The sequence below is a fragment of the Haemorhous mexicanus genome, chromosome 6 (genome assembly GCF_027477595.1).
Source record: "Haemorhous mexicanus isolate bHaeMex1 chromosome 6, bHaeMex1.pri, whole genome shotgun sequence".
Classification (NCBI taxonomy): domain Eukaryota; kingdom Metazoa; phylum Chordata; class Aves; order Passeriformes; family Fringillidae; genus Haemorhous; species Haemorhous mexicanus.
The window spans coordinates 39,426,990-39,444,831 of record NC_082346.1 but is presented as its reverse complement, the minus strand read 5'-3'; the positions used below and the strand labels follow the sequence as shown (position 1 = coordinate 39,444,831).

At 39.5% G+C, this 17,842-nt stretch overlaps 1 protein-coding gene across 1 annotated transcript in view; it reads right to left on the bottom strand.

The window, feature by feature from the left end:
* Positions 1–17,842, bottom strand: part of AKAP6 (A-kinase anchoring protein 6) — a 211,012-nt gene that overhangs the window by 146,400 nt on the left and 46,770 nt on the right. Inside the window, exon 4 of the mRNA XM_059849889.1 lies at positions 6,228–6,350. Coding sequence (XP_059705872.1) covers positions 6,228–6,350 — 123 coding nt within the window. The remainder of the gene's footprint in view (positions 1–6,227; positions 6,351–17,842) is intronic.

Below are 17,842 nucleotides of genomic sequence, written 5' to 3'. Positions count from 1 at the left end.
AGAAACTATTTCTTATACTGCAAGCTTGCACAAAACAAACCTCTGGAGTGGGACTATGTGTACAGGAAGACAGTAAATCGACATTCTCTTCCTTCATTAAAAACATATATAGTAATAACTGACCCAAATCATAATAGATCTACTTCTGTGCTCCTAGGACCATAACCATGGCCCACTCTTTCTCCTTTACAAAGAAAAGATTTGTATCAGCTTTTCTTCATGGCATGACCTTATGGTAATCATATTTAGATCATGTGCAGTATTTTTATATTGGTCAGGACAGCAGTGCTGCTATTAGAAGGGCAATATACCTGGATTTTCTTTCTTATATGCTTGCTTTTACTCTTCCTTAGTCACCAAAAATGTTTTTTAAACTTGAAGAACAGTCCAAACAGTTCCAAAACCTCTATTTTTCCCACAGTCTGCAACTTACATTCCCTGGGTTCAGACTATAATACAGGTAAAGCCAAATGTATTGAAATGACAGCAACATTTCCTACGCTTTAACTCAAGAAACAGAAAAGTTTACATAGAGGTGATTTGGTTTACAGATTTTGAAAGCTGAATAATAGTCAAAACTGACAATATACTTGTATTCTATTTGTTTAAGTTTGCTGTCTTACTTCCTATTAAATAATTTTATTAGCCTATGAAATCTGCTGAGTTTAGTCTACATCTCTTATTAGTATGTTCTGCAGACAGCTTCCAATGGAAAAGGACAGACATTCAGGAAGCCATGCACACTCAAAACACCTTTCAAGATTAAAAAAAAACATAAAATTTAAAAATTCAAAATAATAGTAGGCTAAACAAATTGAAATCCAAATCCTTAGAGAAACAAAATGTTAGGCCACACATGGTGCACACTCTTTAGTGCCATGATCCTGAGGAAAGTATTCTATATTTTGAGGAAATTATCTAAATTAGCTTCCGTGCACATTGGAAATTCCCATATAGCAAAAGTACAATACATAACTTAGTCATTTCAGAAGCTTTAATACCTTTAATAAAATTACCATTACCACTGCTACTACAAAGACAGTTGGTAGATTAGCCCAAGGCATGTGTATTTAACCTTACTTTCAATAAGAATAGATATTTAATACTTCTCTAAACTGACATTTTTCAGAAAATGAGATTTTCCAGAGAGATGAGAATGATCTTTTTTTTCAGACATAGCAGTCTTGTTACAAACAGACAATCAGGTATCATGAAATATCACTGAGGCATCATTACTTCACCAACACAATTTCTTAAATGTGAAAATACAATCTATTTTCTGTATGAAGGCATTTGCTATTTTCAGCTCGGAAATTGCTGAGCTATGATGTGGCCAGAAACATTTATAACAGAGACAGAAAAATTCTTATTTCATTTCTCTTTGGATAATAAAACTCAAGCCCCGTGTATCTTAAGAAGAGTTTGGTTCTGAATGGAGATGATATCTTAACTCTATGTACAGAAGGAAAGGAAATGCTAGTGTGAATCAACTTGTCTAATTTGCTTTGAAATTTTAATGATGCTTGCACTATGATACTTTTAAGACTCTAACAAGTAAAGTAAATATGGTGACTAAGAAGGTTAATATAATGAACTGATTCTGGGCTAAAAAGGATTTTAATGTGGCACAAAGCTTGTGACTAAAACAGAGTAAATATTACTGACAGGGATCTGAAAAGAAAACTAAGAAATTACTATTCATGGATATTACCAGTTAGTATACCCAAACCACACTTTGTACTGCAATAACTACATGCAATCCTCACCACCTGTGGTTTTACAGAACAATATTTGCTATTCTAGTTTCAACTAAACAGAACATTTATTTTTGCTTAAAATATCCAAGAACCAAGAACAGTCCTACTGGAGAAAAATAGAGAAAAATGCTTGACTACTAATTCCAAATTTCTAACAAGACTTTACCTTAATTAGCTCTATCTCTACTGAAAAAATATTGTTTGCCAGCATCTACTAATAATGCAAGAAGTATTTAAAAAGTTACACCTAAATAAGTGTAAAATATTATATTTTTCATTTGCGGGATCCCTTTTAAATATCTTGTGTTCCGTAGCCCTAAGTATGATTCCAGACACAGAAATGGCTTAGTACAATGACCTAAGAGCACACCACACTACAGCGCAAAAGTAAGAGTTGAGCAGTAACAAAAACACAAGGTACTGTGTTAACAGCAAAGGAAAAAGTTAAAACTATAGAAGTTCCAGGCCTCAGCAAATATATATAGTACCTTTTGTCTAAACCTTTTCCTCAGTGGTTCTTCGCAGCAGCAAGCTTACTTCTTTACTGTGCTAAAACAATGTATCTTATCAGGCCATGGATAAAGTTAAATGTCTTTTTCAGCCAACTAAAATGGTCAGGAGATACATGGTGTATTCTTATTTGTCAAACTGGTTAGAAAGTCTGCTTGGTTTCACAAGCACAGCAGTACCACCTAGACAGATGCTTTTAGCTCATAAGTTGCCTTCAGGATACTGTCTTTAATGAAAACTGATTTGCATACCACCAAGTCTAAGCAGAGGGTGTGCTAGCAGTTGATTTTGATCAGGGCGCCAATGGGCAAGAATCAGCATAACAGAAAAGGAGAGATACCAAAGACGAAGTGAATCAGGAACCAGTTTCAGAAGTTCCTTTTTGGTGAGGCAAATGAAGCTATCTTTTCATTAGGAACGGATTTTAACCTAATTGTTCAAAAATTTAAAACCTGCTTCATTTTCTCTCTAGTAGGACTGACTGAGACGTTTGTGGAAAAGTAGATTTCTACTGAAAAACACGCCTGTTTTATGAAAACGTATTAGTGTTTTCAACATCTGCTGGCTTGGGTGGCTGCCTGCAGAGTGCCAGATGTTCAAGGGGTGGCTGTTCCATGTCAGCTCTTCCATATGAATGGGAAGCACACAGCTCCCAAATCAGTTTAACCAACATTACTGAGTTGTGAAGACCTGTAAATTGAAAGAATAATTTCAGTCACTATTTCAGGGATCTCTGATAGCATTTCAATTTATAGATTTGTGCTTTGGTGTTATCTAAAATGAAGCATATAGCAACTTTTGTTCTGCACAACATCAGGGAGCTAGGTTTTAAAATTTGCAAGAAAACTGTTCTCCAAGCTGAAAATTGTCTATTCCAGCACACATTCAAGATGCAGAATACCTTTCAGTCTGTAGAAAAAGATCATACTCTTTAGCAAAATATATGATTTCTCATGGTGGCAAAATCTATGGAGTGTAAGTGGTAACTGTGATTTTAAGAATGAAATTCGAATAGATCTTACAGTTACTAGTTATAATTGCAGTGTATTTGGTATTAAGCCTGTGCCTGCATGCACACACAATGCATTTAGTTGTGAATTCCCTGGGTGGCCCATGAACTCCCCAGCTAGTCTCTGTGCAGATGAGATAATTGGAAAAAACAGACCAAATTGAGGAGAGGCTGCCTTCCACCTTCATCACAGTGTGCTTCACTTCAGGAGGTGTCCAGGCAGGACCTTCAGACACTCACAGAGATTCTTCTGCATGCAGCTCTTGCTGAGCCAAGAGCAATAGACAAACACTATTCATGTGCTTCAAAATATTGATTAACATCCTTGTGGACAGTATTGCCAGGCCAGGTGTAAGAATTAACAAGAACAATTGTTTGGGGAATTGTACCAGTTTAAGCTGATGTCATGCACACACTTGAACTGCCATCCTGTTCAAGAGATTTGACGCCTCACATGAGCATTACTTTATGCAAAGATTTTTATAAGTTGATGCTATAGGTTTCTTGTGATGCCTTTCTTTTAAACGCACTCTATTTATGTGTCTGTGCCACACCATTTCTTGAAATGTCAAAGATGAAGAAAAGCAAGGCTGAGTGGGGAGAGATTTTAAAATTCAAACCTTTTTCAACAGTTTACATTAAAATCCTAAAGTGACAGCCTATAATTTTACATACTGGAAAATCTGGAAGTTGTTCACAACCTTCTCCTTGTCTCCTCTGCAGAACTTTTCCCAACCAATGACAAAGGGAACAAGCACATTTTTTGTGTTTTCTTGTTCCTGTTATTTTCTTTTCTTAAATTTTGACAGAAGATATTTCATTCATAAATGCAAAATATTCTCTCTTTATGGCACTAATTTTGTCATCACAACAAACGTGTTTCAAAGAAAGCAGTATCACATTTCATGAAATTGATAACTTGTGCCAAAGGCTAAGGATATGTCCCTACCGATAAAATCAACTTCATCAAGTTTTCACCCATTCTGTGATGAGAAACCCTGCACCAGTGAGGAAACAGCTATGAGATATGCTGGTGTAGATGCACTAGACAGGAAACAACCAAGAAATTTTCTTTGTTTTCCCATCTAGTTTACTACCAGTGTCTGTATTATAAACCCATAAGTCTGGAACCTAATCATGTAAAGTTCCAAATACTTTACTTCATTATATCTTAGGTGAGTCTGACATGGATAACCTGACTGGCAAAAGAAGAAAATAAGTCCTTCACACAAGCCACGATCACCACGGCCTTACAATGCCCAACTAAAGGAAATTTCAACAGTGAGCTTAACATGAACTGAAGTTCATATACTTCTGTTTAAACACAGATTAGGATGTCTGACAGATACAAGCCACTGAAAAGCTGACCATCTAGTTAATATAAATAACTATCTTCCATGCTACAAAATGCTCTGTATTTTCTGCTGTGTAAAAACTAGAATGATAGCACACATTTTCTGAAATCCAAGAAACAAAACTCAGTTATGGTCTTTCAGGTTATGCAGTGAGTTTTTCACTGGATATAGATGTCCTAAAATAATTATAATATTATCAAATAGAAAAGGAACCATTCTTTAGATATTTTACTTCTGCAATGAAGTAAAAAATTCCCACCTTGCTTCATAACATAATGATCCTGAAAGCATATGAGGATTTTCTTAGCCCAGATACACAGAGGGCACCTAGGAGCCTAACTACTGACAGGGGAAAGTACAAGTGCCCACATACTCATTTTTTTGGACTACCTCTAGCAATGATGGGGTTGCCTCTGAGCTACTATTCCGCATTTCAGTTCTGATATAGATGGGTTTGCCCTCACCTCCCCAAGAACCACATGGCAAAGTTGGAAGTAATTTGTCTGCAAATGAGCTACTGTGCTCCTCTCCAAGGAAGAAAGGGGAAAAGAAACTGAATGGGAGAGTTACTCAGCCTGGTGATTGCCCTGTTACCTGGAATATGTTTCCTTTTATCCAGGCAAGAGTGGAAATTGCGATTCTACTCATAAAAGCTTCTCATCAGAAGTTTCATGTTGCAGAGTACAAAGAAAACAAATTTAAGTGACCAATGCCTTTTCTGAGGTCTCATTTCATGACGTGCTCTGTGCCTTCAGAGCACCTGTAAACACAATGGTAATCATGGGACTGAGTGCGTGCAGAAGGCAGGGCAAAAATCTGAACTCTGTCACAAAAACCAAAATCTGCAACATAAGGAAAAATGAAGTGTCTTCATACAACACTTGACAGACTACCACGATGAGCACTTAATCCAGTGACTGCCCATAGGCACTACTACAATAGAAATGTTTAAGAGCTTTCTGCATAGCTGAAACCCCAAAGACAGTTTTCAGCTTGATTTTAGCAGTATATGTAGTTGATGTATACTTAATTAATTTAATAATGGTGACTCCAGTATTACGGTAGGGATTAAGATGACATTTTTTCCTGTAACGCATCATGTGACTTCCTGGGACTGTCAAATAATTTTCTACCATAATATTATCAGAGACTGGAAATGAGGCTGAACTTTGGGGGTTTATGATCTGATGTGGCCTCAGCAAGTATACTGTTTCATATAAGTGGGGTGTCTAGGTCATTGGCTCAGAGCAGTACTATCACCACATTTTCTTCCATTTCATACTGGTAAGAATCTAAGATTTTGGCAGAAAGAGAGGAAATTTCTTAGTTTAATTTTCTGTACATTTTTTTTCTTTTTACCAGCTAGAATAGTTTAATTTTTATAAAGTTATCAGCACATATTTCAAGTACAGAAAATAATTTGTTGGTATCTTCATTAAAATTATTTGTTGGCATTTTCATTAAAATAAACTGCAATGCTGCAAATCTTACATTAAAATATAGATGCACACTAGTAATTAAAAAGCAATAATAAAATAAAAAGCACAGCAGAACACTTCAATTACGGATAGCAATCATAGTATAATCTTGTCCTACCAAGTGTGTCTCCAGGTACAGTTTCAGGCTGTCTGTCTCTGCTTTAGGAGGAGTCCAGTTCTCTGTTGTTTCCATGGCTTCATTTAACCAGTGAATGAATTCATCCAGCTTGCTCACAAACCCCTTACCATGTGAGAAAAAAGAAAGAACAAGTAAAGCACTGGTTAGTAAAATGGCAATGTGAAAAATGTATGCTCAATTTTATTATATTTTTTAGCCAAAAGAGTAAAATTTTACCTCTTACAACCTAAAACAAACAAAGAAAACACTCAGTTACTGCTGGTAACTGAGTAGCAGAACAGTGTTTCTGGGAATAATCCAGTGTGATATTTTGGGACAAGACAATGCGAGATCCATATGACTGTAATGCAATAAAGAAAACAGTAAAGTTTTAGAGAATATGAGGGAGATATATAAAAAGCTTCATAGAATTTATAATGAAAATTGAGCTTAAGACCTTGCACTGAGCAGACTGGGTGTACTATGAGCACTGAATGTTGACAAAAGGACTGAACAAAGCTGTATTAACAAGGTATACAGAGCAGACAGAGGGAAGAAATTACTTGTCAGAACTTGGGTGTTGTGATTCCTGTTTTGGTTCATAGCATGAGACTCAGAGAGAGGAAATCAAACAGTAGATGAGGCAGAATATATAGCATTTAATATAAATATTGCTGATTGCATTTGAGCCACACAGATGGTGCTCCGGAGAAGACAGGAGCTCCTGCTTCTCAGGAGCACCATTTATTTCAAGATTAGTACCAATTATATTGTCTGATTAAAAATAGTGCCCCTGAATTTACATGATTGGATGATTCTATCAGCACATACTGAGTACAGATAATTTTACCGAAGTCTTATCCACCACAAAGCAAGAGAGTAAATGGAATAAACTGACCGTGATGTTTATAAGCACCCTGAAAATTAACTCTGAAGAGGAATGTGCATCTATTACAAGTGTTCTAAGACTAGATTAAGTTAGGTCTAATACTGGTTATATTATTAGTCATTAGCTACAAATTTCCAGCATAGTGGGAATTTTAATTTCCAGTTGGGTAACAACTCAGTATATACACTCAGTATATACACTCAGTACCTCAGTCTCCCCACTCTATTAAATGATTTCTGCTTAGTCCATTCAGATGGCTAAAAGCATCTAAGTATAGAACTTTTAAACATTCCTAAGTGTCTCAGGAGCCCAAATCCTCTTCTCCAAAGTTGCACGTGAAACTGGAATTCTAAACAAGGCAGAAGAAGGAGTCTGAGACTGAACAGCTGGTGCACAGCTATGCTATTTAAAGGGGTAATGGTAATAACCGAGACCAAGCAGAACCACACTTCCTTCAAAATTCAATGCAGAAGAGCCATTTTGGTCCAGCACTGCCAAGAATCAGGGTACAGCAACCAACTCTTGGCTCCCAGGTGAAACAACAGTGCTTCTAAACCAAAGCTAGAGTCTGACAGGAAGCTGCAGTGCATACTGCAGGCATGACAGCACCCACTTCAGCACTCTGAGGACTTTTTTATGTGACTCCACACAAGACCTCAGGATAAGCAGACTATTGCTGTCTCTACTTATGGAATCCACTGTATATCAAGGAAGAAAAACTGGTATTGTGCAGGTTTCATGGTAGGCTATTTTCCAGGACATTCCAGAAAGAGGCAAGAAAGACTGGGAAAGCAATCCAGTGGCTATGGTGACTGAGACAACGTGCCTTTATTCTGGGGCAAGTAATGAAGGCAACTACATCTGCTGTCTCCCAACAGCAGGCTATCATACCACAGGAGGTATGTTCCCCTATGTCAATCTACAGACAAGGGCAGGGGCAAGATGTTCTTCTTGCTCTATTGCTTACTTTCTTCCAGCTCACAGTAGAGCATGAGATGCCAGACTGGCAGAGGAGTGGGAGACGCGAGCTGAGGAGGAAAAGAACAGGAGGAGTAAAGTCCTTCTTGTCCCTCCAATAAATCTCTGCCTGCATTTTAGCAATGTGCTGTCCTTGAGAGACAAGGTGATATGGTAAGCAAAAAAAAAAAAAAAAGCTCTCTCTTGTACATGCGTCATGTATTTTACAGAGACAGACACGTATAACATCTGCCGGCAGTACTCAATATCTGTATGCCTTCAAAAGGGTGCTTGGAAACACTGAAGGCTTGCAGCAGTATAAAAAGCAACTATTAGCCACGGAATTACTTCTGTCCTCTCACAAAACCTGCCTGTGTTGCAAAGTCTGCTACTTCCCGCTGGTGCTCAGCAAGCATCCAGCTCCAGCAGCCTCGTGTGTCCCCACACCAGGCCAGGCGGGCTGCGGGCCCCAGCGCGGAGCGGGGAATGCCGGGGGCCTCGTCTGGAGGCCTGGATGAAAAACCAGAGACAGTCTGCTACAAAACCACCATGAGGCACGTTATCTGAGGAAAAAAAAAGAAAGAAAAAAGAAAAAAGAAAAAAGAAAAAAGAAAAAGAAAAAGAAAAAGAAAAAGAAAAAGAAAAAGAAAAAGAAAAAGAAAAAGAAAAAGAAAAAGAAAAAGAAAAAGAAAAAGAAAAAGAAAAAGCTGGAAGTGCCAGTGCCACCTGGCACGTTGGGACCGTGGCGGGGGACACTGTGCCCGAGGGGAGCCCGCGGCAGGGGGAGCAGCGGCCGCGGCCAGCCCCGGCGGGCTGTCTTCTGCCAGGCTGCACAAATCACAATAATCCTACCATTTTTCAAATGACGGCTATAAAATTTTATTGAAACCATTCACAAGCGCACATCTGTAGCAGCCGAGCGCGGCGGAGCGCGGGCCGCGGGAAGGGCAGGGCGGGACGGGCGGCGCGGGCCGCCGGCTGAGGGAGCGCCGCGCGCCCGCCCGCGCGCCGTGCCTGGGCCCACAGCGCCACCTCCCGGCACCGGGACAGCACGGCGGGGACACCAGCGACGGCATACCACCGAAGGGACACCCCTTTGCGCATACCCGGGCACAAATTACAGACGGTCCGGTTTCAGCTGCTAGAGAGCGTGAGAAATAGAAAATTATTTGTATCGCAAATTATACGTGAGATTAAATCTCAGCAATGCAGGTCCCACTTCATTCGCCCTGAATTAGTGATCAAAACAATGCCCCGGGGTTCTCTTTTTCACTGCCGTGCCAAGGATTCCATCCTACTTATTGGAACAGCCTGATGGCAGGGGGGAAGGAAGGAGCCGCCCTGATGAGCCAGCCGCCAGCCCCGCGGCTCTCCCTGCCAGGGAGGAGCAGCCCCGGCTCGGACGCTGAACCCCGTGCGAGGATCCCCGAGGCAGCGGCTCGGGAGGCACGGAGCCGGCCGGACCCTGAGCGGCCCTCGCTCGTTCCCACAGGCTCTGAGGCTGAGGCCAGCGCTCGCCGCCGGCTGTGGCCGAGCCCCGGCACGAACGACCCTGCCCGGCGGGCCCGGCAGCCAAAGGCACGAACAAATGCCGCCCGCTCTCCCATGCTCAGAGAAGGAGCGGTGTCGGTGCTCCCTGTCACAAGTATAGACCCGGATCTTTAATCCCCTTAAGGCTCATAACAGAGTGGAAGCCGAAAACATAACTTATCCCTGACTGAAGGGCCACTGCCCCTCCGCAGACTGACCACCACAGAGCCAATTCTGTGCAATCAAGGTGGCCTAGGTAACTAGAGTTCAATTAATGATGCACCTGTCGTCAGGGACACAAATAGCATTAGAATAGTTCCTCTCCTTACCAGCTCAAATGTTTCCCAGGATACGTTTTAAATAAAAGGCGAAGACAAAACCAGTCCTAAAAAATAATGTGGAAAACATTGTCTTACAACACAAAAAATCTATTGTGACTCTCTCACAGAGATACTCTTAAAAACAGATTACAAGATAAATTATGTTAAAACAAAGGATAGGCAACCTAAATAGATAATTCTAAATCCTAGTCCAGGAATATTCAGTGAGATAAATGAATTCTTAGGATGACAGACTTTAACCAATAGAGGAGATTGTTTTTTATCTTCATTTAATAAGATATTCATGAAAACACTTTATGTCCCTTTCCAGACACTTACCTTTCTGTCTTTTAAAATTGAGATGATTTTTTTCTTTCTCTAGATATTTTTCTTCATAATTTTTAAGATGGGAAAAAGGAAGAAGTTTCAACAGGTAAAAACTTCAGTAAAGGTATGCTGATTTTTCCTGTGTAAGGGTCTGATCTACACAGCATCAAACAGGAATGAAAATACTGCCAAAGCTACCCAGCTTGTACTTTGGTAGAAATTAACAGGAAATTAAAACTTTGTATTTTCCATCAAAATTTACTGGAAGTTGAAAACTCATAGCTGGCTACACTGAATCTAAAAATTACTGTACAATTCCTCAGAGAGAATAGAAGGGAACCGAACAGAAAAAAAAGACACTAATATAATCCAGTCTCTACCTTTAGAGCAGCTGGTTCAGTTTTGCAAATATTATAGTTTTGCACTGTGCTAGCAAGCTAGACATAAAAACTTGAGCTCCTACAGCATAAAATTATTCTTAGTCTACACTGCTTAGTAGAGTAACAAATGTTTCTGGTTGTTATTGGATGATTTGTAGCTGCTTCTATAGTAAAGTTTGAAGATAATGATAAAGCCATGCCTCACATGGGAAATTTTTAAACATTGACCTTTAAAACCTTCAGTTTTCCATTTTGTTTCATGACAATTTTACAGATTCTCCAAGGGGGAAGAAGAAAGTCCTGATCACACACCCCTGAAAAAAAGCTAGAGCAAAAATGGCTTCATTTGAAACTTAGCACATAGAAAGTTGGGGTTTTTTGTGGTCTAATTCTATTTTTTCTGGATGGGTAAGAATGAAAAAGACAGACAATTCTAGGTATTGCAGGGGGGAGGAAGCTTAACTCAGTGTGTCTGCTTAATTATCTTATAAAATGAAAATATACTTAATTCAATTGTTCTGCACAATTAAGGAATTAATTAATTAACTGAAGTATTAAATATAAATTTGATGGGATTTGACAAAATATCTTGACACTTCCTTATTAATGACCAGAACACTCAAATTTTTGGAAGCACAAGAATGAGAATTCATTTGCTGAGTCATGCAAAGGCATGCTCAGAGGCCAAAGGCATGCACAGATATTGGGCTGAGGGAGGATGTGTCTGGAAATGTGCCTCCTACCCTTGTTCTGTTAAACATAAGGTCATATGGGAGATACAGATGCCCCACCTGCTGCACAGGGCTGCAGGGCTCTGTATACCCAGTACAACTGCACAAAGGATCTTGGTTTAGGCAGCCTGGTTTAGTCTGGCATGTGGGATAACAGAGCAGGGGAGCAGCTGCAGTGCTGTGCCACCAGTGGAGGAAACCCTGGAGCATGGGGGCAAGGCCTCCAGAGGTGGAACAAGTCTCACGTGCAATTTGTTACATTTGAAAGGACTCTGTGTGTGTTCTATCCCAAATGTGCATCATAAGAATGGAATATTTTTAATAGACACAGAAGTAGGTAGCCTTTGGCAACCAAACAGTTTGTGCCTGACTCCATCCCTTCCTCCTGTTTGATGGATTCTGTTTAGATATTCCTCCCGAATCAGGATGACTGGTCAGCACACCTCACTGCTCACCACCTGCACCCCACTACTGCCTCTTGGCATGGACCAGGATTCCCTCACTCTCTGTATTTCTCCAACTTCCTCAGTCCCCTCCTATGCTTTCCCACTGAATTTCAGAAGTTCACTGCATCTCTGGCCAAAGACGATCCATCCTCTTTTAGAAATATATCTCCATTAATTTTCCACTTCCTAGTTTGTAGTAACAGACCCCGCAATGAGGTTAATGCCACCAAGTGAGTCAATCAAATAAGCTTTGGTATCTGCTGGTTGTAGCTTTGCTTCTGGAGCAAAGCATTGGTGGGACAGCCAATGCTCATGGTTTAAAAGGACAAAATAGAGCCCGGGAAAAATATTATGGGCTGCCAGCAAAGTAACAAGGAGCTGACCTAACAAAAAACTTCTGATAACAACTAGAAAGCTAGTGATAACTATTGAAGTGCTTATGAGATTATAGAAAGGCTCCAGCTCCTGACAATATCTTTGTATGTTCTCATGCTTGTCAGGGGTGTTGCTCAGACATCTTTTCATTGGGTTGCAATTTTCTGAGCAGCACACAACTAAGACCTCCCAGAAAAGCTTTACTATCACAGTCATGAAAAAACTGAGTTGGCTATTGAGTCACTTAAAACTTTGCACACATTCCTCTCAGCTAGGTCAACACCACTTCTTGCACTAGAACTTTTAAAGTTTCCTAACTTCATGGCAGTGGTTTAATTTTACTTTTACATTACAAGCTCTCCTTTTTTTTTTTGTAGTCACATAGGAAAGTAAACAGTTCTGGTGTTCAATAATTTTAGCACTTCAAATGATCTCATTTAGACTTTGAAGTTCAGCTTTCATTAATTGAATGGAATAGGAAAAGAGGCAGTTTCTATCTCAGCTGCAGCTATCATATAACAGCTCCAGCTTTAATTGGACCACATTTAGAATGGAAGTAAACCAAGGCCCAGTTCTGTAGTTTAGAGCTTTAGTCCAAAAGCATATTTAGGGTTAACAAAAATTAGAATGTAGAAACATGCAACCTTTTTTTATTGTTGTTATACTAAAAGTAGCAGCATTTTATATGCCTTTGGTAGATTTTTCATATGGGATTCCTTTAGATGGGGAATTTGGATATACACACTTAAGAAAGTGCACATACCAAAATTAATATTGCCAATATTATGCCATAAAACAGAGGAAGCAACTGCACCCAACTAGCATCATTATGAAAAGTTTTACAGTACTGATCCTAGATCCAATTTTGGGTTTCCATTTTGAGGAAAAAAAATCCCAGATTTTTTTGCCTACATGTCATGGGTAGCAAATTTATTTCAATTTTTTTTGGCCTGTAATTTCAAGCTATGCAATTTTAACACCACTCAATTTATTACTCTTACATTTTCATTTTACATGCATTCTGGCTTGTACTGAAGACACTTTTGCTTATTGCATTTCTAAAAGTACAAAGCCCTTCTAATAACCTAAAATAAGATTAAAATCAGAATAAAAGCAACACTCCAAACCATTAAATGCAAACATACTAAAATTATCTGCCATGTTAGCTAAGTCTGATGGTGGAAGGTCTACTCTGTTCCACAAGCCTCAGCGTGGAAGCACCAGACAACAGTGCTTGTTAAATCACTACCCCAGACCTTTTTTCTTTCTACCTTCCCTTTTATTACACAAAGGGAGTTCTCTTCTTAAAAGAATTGGTTATGAGGCTGTGTGCTTAAAAATGAATGCCCAATTTTGTTGCAAGCCAGCAGTGTTGTAAAGTTTGTTCCCAATTTACAAAAAGACTGAGCTCACAGAGGTGTCTGTGTACAAGGATGGGCTGGCTCTTAGGGCACTTCTATCACAGAATACATTAAGAAAACCCTTTGTCTAACCACAAAAGGACTTGCATATTAGTCTCAGGAGGAACACATTCCTGCCCATGGACTTTATTTTCAAAAGGATAAAAGTGTGCTTTCTTCATAGGCAAAGGTAAGTCAGAGAAATCCAGGTACTCAAGAGGATGAGGCTGCAACAAACTGCCATGGTCAATTTAATTGGAGGTAGAGCCAGAGGCAACAATAAAACCATTAGCAATACAGATGTTAGGGATCCCAAAGGAACCAAGATGCCACAATGGAAAATATTCTTTGTGTGATATTATCAAGATGCTGTGACAGGCAGTGACCTCACAGAAACATAAAACTGACCAAACACATCCGTAGGATGGAAATACTTAACATGAGATTCAGGATATATTCACGAACCATTCAGAAACAGAACTTGGAGGCTTTCTCCTAAAGAAGCACAACATTTACTCAATAACCACAGTTTATTGAATGTGTGCCTTAAATGCTCCCTCCAAACTGGTTAAAGATAAAGATCAAATACTTTTCCTAGTGGACATGTAAAGACATGGCAACTTCTACTTCCATATATTGTCTAGTTAAGCATTTCAAAGACTGTTTAATTACACAAATCTTTCCTGAGTGCCACCTTTACGCTTTGTACCCACCTACAACACACAGAAATTATTATTAAATGCATTTTCTCTAATGGGCTTCTATTGAATAGGCCATGAATTATATGGTTATGGAACTTTCTGTTCCATAACCACAGGATAGTCAATAGCTCATTACTTTTCCTGGGTTTAGAGTCCAAGCTATTTTTCCATACTGTATTCTGACTATAGCAAGAATAGCAAAACAGATGTTTAATTTCTCAGTTTCCTAAAGCCTTTTGGTAAAAGAACCACAATTATAAAAGAAGGATTTGCTTTAAAAGCATGAAAAGCGAAGAGAAACATGTTGTGTTACTGTTTAATCCACTATAAACAGCTATATTTGACAACAGTGCATCCAATTGTGCAATAGAAAGTTCACCGCCCCAGTGGGACTGTTGACTTTGTTTCTGCTTTTAGACAAAAAAGCAGGTTATGGTAATCTGAATATTAAAAATCACTCTTTAATGTATCTCTGTAGATACTTAAACTTTTCTATGATGCTACCAACATAATTCTTTCTTTGCCCTTTGCATTGTCTTACCTTTGACTCAAGGTGAAGATCTACTTTCTCTTTAAAAGTACTATCACAAGGCCTTCACTGCTGTTGGAAACTTGCAAGATCTAAAAAAGGGATCCTTGGTACCAGCAGATTCACAGTGGAGGAAAGATAGATATGGGAAAACTAGGCCAATGCTTCCAGAGAGCCCTGTTCTAATTCTTAGATTAGCAGAGAAGATTCCAACGCCACTGGTAACATTTCCCCCAGCCTTTTGAAGGATCAGTGAACAGCCAGAGCCACAGAAACAAAATCCATGGGCTGGAAGGACAGTGCTGGGGAGAAGGGAGCTTTGAATAGGAATGCAATACAGCAGCAGAGGAAAAGTCAGTGTCATTGTGGCTTTGCATGGATTGAAGAGCAAGGTGGACTGGCAGAGAGAAGGAAGCAGAAAGACAGAAACACCTTATTCTTCCATCATTTAAAGAATCCTCTGGTATGAACTGAACAGCAGTATGGGCTGGCTTTAAACCTCCAGAGATGCCATCTGCTCTGATGGCAATGGCTGCTGGCCTCCTCATGCTGACATGGCCATTCATCCCACCTGAGATGTAACATTAAGAGGAACAGAGCCAAAGTTCCTGCCCTCATTCAGGTGAGGACTGAGGTCATGCTGAGAAAATATGGGTGCTGTACCTCAAAAGCAGTGTGAGGTTCAAAGCACTCCTGGGGAACCGAGTAAATTAATGAGCATGTCCTTCATGGTACAGAGAAATCCTACATCTGCATTCACATTCTGGATGACAGACAATAATTTTGCTTGTCTGCATCCTAAGTTATCATGCCCACTACTTTGAATTCCAGTTATTTTCAAAGTGGGCCAGTGGGCATGAGCCCTCTGGTGGAGGCAGCACGTGCCCCCTGCCAGCGCTGCTGAGCCATCAGGAAGAGGGGGAGGCACCCTGACCAAAACACATCCCTGTACACAGACAAGCTTCATCTCCACTGCCTTATACAGGCACACAGGTATCAGCTAAAGAAGCAAATGCTTTCCACTGTTCTAATCAGCACTGGCTTCTGTCAAGAACCCTCTACAGTGTGGATCTATATTAAAATGTTTCTAGCATTCAACTCGTTCAGCATTCTGAGTCTGGGTGAAATCACTGGGGTACACTGGAAAAAGGTTCCTTAGGAAACAAGATTGAAACTATGGAGTGCCTAGTATAAGCAGCAGAAAGGAGAAACCCATGAGTTGAAGGATACCAAGAGCTCTGAAAATGAGACAGAAACAGAATGAACAGACTATAAGGAAATGGGATATATGCAGGGAGAAAAATGGAGGAGGAGGAAATACAAGGAAAATAAATAAATAGCTATTTATAGGTAGTTTTAAAAAAAAGGAAGTGTGATGGTCTTTGGCAATAAAACAGGCAGGCAGAAACTCTGAGAGTTAAAAGTGGAACAGTCAGAAGTCATGATATTGAGTGGTCTGAGTCATGTACAAACTTCTGAAGTATCATACAAGTCTGGTCTTCAAAGCTCATCATACTACTAGGACTGACATATAATTTCTGAAAATATATTTATTTACAAAGAGAAATGTCTTTTATTGGTCATGTCTCATAGAAACTCTCCCTGCTCTTAAAACAACTTTTTTTTCTGAGTAATTTATTTTCTACATAAAATTCAGGAGGTCTAAGTAGCATCTAGCAAACAAAGAAAGATGCCCAAAGCATCTAATACAGGATAAGTTTTGTCTGATGTATCACAGCAGCAAATATACTAAACTAAAGCCTTTTTCACTGATACTTTTTATGTGATCCTGTCTAAGTCAATGGCCATATCCAGAGATCAGGTAAGACATGTGAGTGTTTTTAGGTCACATATTCTTCTTTCACTCAGTAAACTAGGGAGAAAGAATGTCTCCAGAAATTTGTAGCCAAGGATGTATCAAGAAAAGGATGATAACAGCAAATAAATCTGAGCCAAAAAAGATGATGCCAGTAATTCCCAGAAAGGGTGACTTCAGCTCTGCAGCAGCAGCAGCTGGAAGGAGCGTCTGGATTCTGAAGGGACCATGAGCACAGCAGCACAGGAGAGGGGCCTGTCTTTGGTAAAAACGCCAGACACCAAAAGGAGGTATTATGTACTGTACAAAGGATAGTAGCACAAAGCTGTAGTAAATTCACATCCACTTCACTGTCCCAAATTCCCTGGGTTTTCTGTGCACTCTAAACTAGAATAGAAAATATAGAAGCTAGTTCAGGACCTCTTGTTTGAAAATATACATTTATTATTTCTTCTACAGGTAAACCTAAAATCAAGTCTCCTGATAAGCACTGTTCCCTTTCTTTCAATTTGAAATGTCTGTTACTCAGAAACCTAGATCCAAACTCTAATGACAGTGGAAGTCTCTAAATAAGATCTTAATTTTCAGCAAATTTAGGACTTAGCCTGATGCTTTGTGTAAAAGTGCTGCCAATATAACTGTGGATGTTGAAGCAACTTACAGTGATGTAAGGGTACTTGGAAGTACTGCATTTCCTCTTCATGTAATTATTTTAAATGTTGTGTTGACAACATAATTTATTTTCAGATTTTTTTACAGCTAATGTATGTATTGATTATGAGATGAACTGCATCCAAAAGACAAACTAATCTCCATTTACAGCTTTATCCATATTACATCATTTATGTAATATATTAATATAAAGCTTTATTCTGCTCTGAAAGATAGGCAGTTATGGATGGCCATCATTCCTTGGTTTACATACCCTGAGTGTCTGGGCTTCAGAGAGTGGACTGGGGGTGGAATGCCCTTGTGCAGCTGCTGTTTCCAGCTGAATGGTCAGCTGCTACCTTGCACGTGCATGTTGGGCACTGGAGGACACTCAATTTGAGCCATGGTGGCACCTCCCCAACTGGTCCCAACATTTCTTTCCTCTTTGATCTCACAGTTGCTAGAAATTAACCTCATTCCCCAAGCATTTAATTCCTTGAAAGGTACACATGATATACACACACCATGTTGAGCCTGTAGCCTGAAGTCTGAGTGGAATTATG